The 3,732-nt window shown below is 52.9% G+C and overlaps 1 protein-coding gene across 1 annotated transcript; it reads left to right on the forward strand.

Annotated features, from left to right (window-relative positions):
- The first annotated feature begins 2,187 nt into the window (after positions 1–2,187).
- On the forward strand, positions 2,188–3,228 carry LOC124525767 (myosin-1-like). Its single transcript, XM_047098349.1, has 2 exons — positions 2,188–2,295; positions 2,506–3,228. The coding sequence occupies exons 1-2, from the start codon at positions 2,188–2,190 to the stop codon at positions 3,130–3,132; spliced, it is 735 nt and encodes a 244-aa protein (XP_046954305.1). The 3' UTR covers positions 3,133–3,228.
- Positions 3,229–3,732: the final 504 nt, after the last annotated feature.

Consider the following 3,732-nt stretch of genomic DNA (forward strand, 5'->3'; position numbering starts at 1 on the left):
TCATCAAAATAAGAATCTTCTCCACAATGAAGGAAACAATCAACAACACTAAAAGGCAACTGACCGAATGGGAAAAGATGTGTGCAAAAGTCATACTGGATAATTGGCTAGTATCCAAAACCCGTAAAAAGGACTCACCAACTCCACACCCGGAAATCAAATAAACCAGTGAAGAAACGGGCAGAAGACTTGAACAGACACTGTTCTATAAAAGACATCCAGGTTGTCAAGAGACACATGAAAAGATGCTCAACAGCACTCCTCGTCAGGGAAATCCAAATCAAAACCGCACTGAGATACCACCTCATGCCAGTCAGAGTGGCTACACTGAGCAAATTAGAAGACTATAGATGCTGGTGAGGATGTGGAGACACAGGAACCCTCTTGCACTGTTGGTGGGCATGCAACCTGGTGCAGCAGCCCTGGAAAACAGTGTGGAGTTTCCTCAAATCATTGAAAATAGATCTACCCTAAGACCCAGCAAGAGCACTGCTAGGAATTTACCCAAGGGGTACAGGAGTGCTGAGACATAGGAGCGCATATACCCCAATGTTTATAGCACTACTTTCAACAACTGCCAAACTATGGAAAGAGCCTAGCTGTCCATCAACTGACAAGTGGATAAAGAAGTTGTGCTTTATGTATACCATGGAATACTACTTGGCAATGAGAAAGAATGAAATCTGGCCATTTGTAGCAACGTGGATGGCACTGGGGGGTATTATGCTACGTGAAAGACGTCAGGCGGAGAAAGACAGATACCATATGTTTTCATCCATGTGTGGATCCTGAGAAACTTAGCAGAAGACCACGGGGGGAGGTGATGGGGGGAAAAAGTTATAGACAGGGAGGGAGGCAAACCGTAAGAGACTCTTAAATACTGATAACAGACTGAGGGTTGACGTGGGGTTGGGGAGAGGGGAAAGTGGGTGACGGGCATTGAGGAGGGCACCTGTTGGGATGAACACTGGGTGTTGCGTGGAAACCAATTTGAAAATAAAGTACATTTAATGAAAAAGGAAATCCAGGGGCTGCTCTTACTGAATATGAGGATAGCGTTCCATTTTCAGCACTTTATGAACGTGAGGTCGTACTGGCCTAAGCTGCGTAGATGAAAGTTTGGTTTGTGTGTTTAAGAAAAGGAGTTGAGTAAAGACAGAGGCCTCTCACATGTATCACGTTGACCTTGGCACGTGTCTCTTCTGATTGTTACCATGACTTATCACTTTTATTGATTCACATAGTTTGGTGTCATCCTTTCATGAGGAAGTGGATTTCAATTGATCACGGTAGGTGGTCCTTGTAATATTTTGTGAATCATTTGTGTATGTGGTGATGATGGCTGGACCATGCTGGTTGCTTTCAAAAGCACTTACACGGACGGTGTAACACGTGTTCTACCCTTGGAATCCCATACGGTCTTTTACTACCTTGTGTATGACTTCCCTGAGATATCACGAATTGGTAGGTACCGAATAGGTTTTAGTGGCACTGGATGCCCTAATGGCCACTCACGCAGAATTCGTTGACGCTTTGCTCTCAAGCACACAATGACTCGGTCTTCCCTAAGCTGCGTGAACGTGAGCATGGATACTAACTAGGCAAACGGTTTGCTGCTGCTGTGAAGAACAGCTTCCTGAACTGTGAGCTATAGCAACACACATACGGGACCCTAAGCAAGGCACAGTATATCTGTATTCTTTGAAAGAGTAGAGTAGTTACTTCAATTTGGCTTTCGGTGCGTTGCATGACAAGGCATTTAATTAGCTAAAACCCTCTTAGCGTCATGTTTGATTGCAAGTTGTGTGTACCCTCCACCGCTAAGTGTCATCTCATGTTAGATGGAATTAATGGAGGCTGAGGCACCAGTGCATTCACGTCGAGGACAACCCTCTTGAACTCGTCAAGGACTATGGGCCTTCTCAGGAAAGATTACGTGCAGGTCTTTCTGGAGGGCACAATCTTAAACACAGCCCAACCTAAGGCAGCTTGGGGCAGCCGGCAGTGATAAGATAGGCAGACGTTGTGACCTCACAAAGCGCCTGGTCTCCTAGCAACCGCGGTGTAACTCTCACAGCCTGCCGCCCGGTTTGGCTTCGCGGTAGGAAATTCATCAGGGCCCGGCGGCGGCGGCGGCGAGACCTGGCAAGCGCGGGCGGCCCCTAGCGGCCTCACATCCTGAGCCGCATGAAGAGGCGGCGGCGCAGGCCCCGGGAGGCCCTGGCCCCGGCCGCCCGGGGAGGAGCCTCTAGCGCTGCAGGAGGGGCCGCGCTGGAGGCGCCTGAGGAGAAGGTGGTGTACACGCGGTGGCAACCGTCGCAACTGTCGCTGGCCAACAGCAGCAAGGCGCTGATCGACGCTTTCAAGCTATTCGTGCCCCGCAGCACGGAGTTCATGAGCTCAGACGCGGAGCTCTGGAGCTACCTCTGCAGCCTCAAGCACCAGTTCTCCCCCCACATCCTGCGCAGCAAAGACGTCTACGGCTACTCCTCCCTCCTGGCCCAGGTCCCGGACCCCCGGCACCAGCCCCCCGAGGCCCGCCTCCAGACGCGCCGGCCAGCGGCCAGGAGGAGGCGCCACCGAGCCCGGACGGTCGCGGTCGGCCAGAGGAAGGTGCCGCCCCCGCCGCCGCCGTCCCGCGAGCACAGCAGCCCCCGCAAGCCCGCGGCCCCCGGGCCCTGCTCCGGGGGCCGCACCCTGGAGGAGAGTGGGAGGGCGGCCACCCCGACGCTGACCACCTTGCCCACCATCCGCGTAGTCGGCGACGTGTGGGTCGAGAGCAGCCTGGCAGAAGCGCGGCGCCAAGCGCGCCAAGTCCTGGGAGTGAACCTGGCACCCGTGGTGAGACTCTGCCGCTTCCCAGTGCCTGGGCTTGAGATGCGGGCCACCGCCGCGCGACCTCTCAGCCCCGGGACGGGTTGTGCCTGGAGGGATGAACCAGTGAGAGCCGGGCCCGCGTCCCCTAGTGCACTTTACGGGCGAAGAAGCACCAGACGGTCCCGGCCCGCGCCCCCGGGATGCGGCGCCGCCTTCTGGGACTCCGGGGCAGCTGTGCCCTCTGCTGCCTCCCAGCACCGGGTCTGCGGAGGGAGGAGACCCCTGGACCGCAAGGGAGGTCCCCTTGCTTCCTAAGCCCAGATTGAGAGGTCTCCAGGACTGTAGGGGCAGATCCGTGTTCTCTCTTGTTCCCTCATTGGTCTGAAGTCGTCAGAAGAAGCCATTCCACCCCCACCCTCTCCAAAGGAATTTGGTTCCATGCCTGTGTAATAAAGCTGGAGTTTCTTTGCTGTTCACCCACCTCCCGGCTCCTCCCGCCAATTTCTTTCTTTCTTTGTGTGTGTGTATATGTATATATCTTCTAGGATGTTTTAAAGTACATATTCTTTAAATGTTTAGAAGAGACAGTAGAGAAAAAAGGGTGTGACTTAGGGGTCTGCACTCAGATTAAAATAAGATTACTGAAGTGTAGTACACATTCAAAAGGACATATATTATTGTTTTCATGTTTGTTTATTTTTGAGAGAGAGACACCGTGGGAGCAGGGGAGGGCCAGATAGGGAGCCACAGGATCGAAGCAGGCTCCAGGCTCTGAGCTGTCAGCACAGAACCTGATGCGGGGCTCCAACTCACAAATCATGAGATCTTGACCTGAGCCAAAGTTGGACACTTAAGTGGCTAGCCACCCAGGCACGCAAAAAAGAACATATATTATTAGAAGTATTCTGAGCACAG

This window comes from Lynx rufus, unplaced genomic scaffold (genome assembly GCF_022079265.1).
Source record: "Lynx rufus isolate CCGP_SWC_20201006 ecotype Redwood Valley unplaced genomic scaffold, mLynRuf1.p SCAF_48, whole genome shotgun sequence".
Classification (NCBI taxonomy): domain Eukaryota; kingdom Metazoa; phylum Chordata; class Mammalia; order Carnivora; family Felidae; genus Lynx; species Lynx rufus.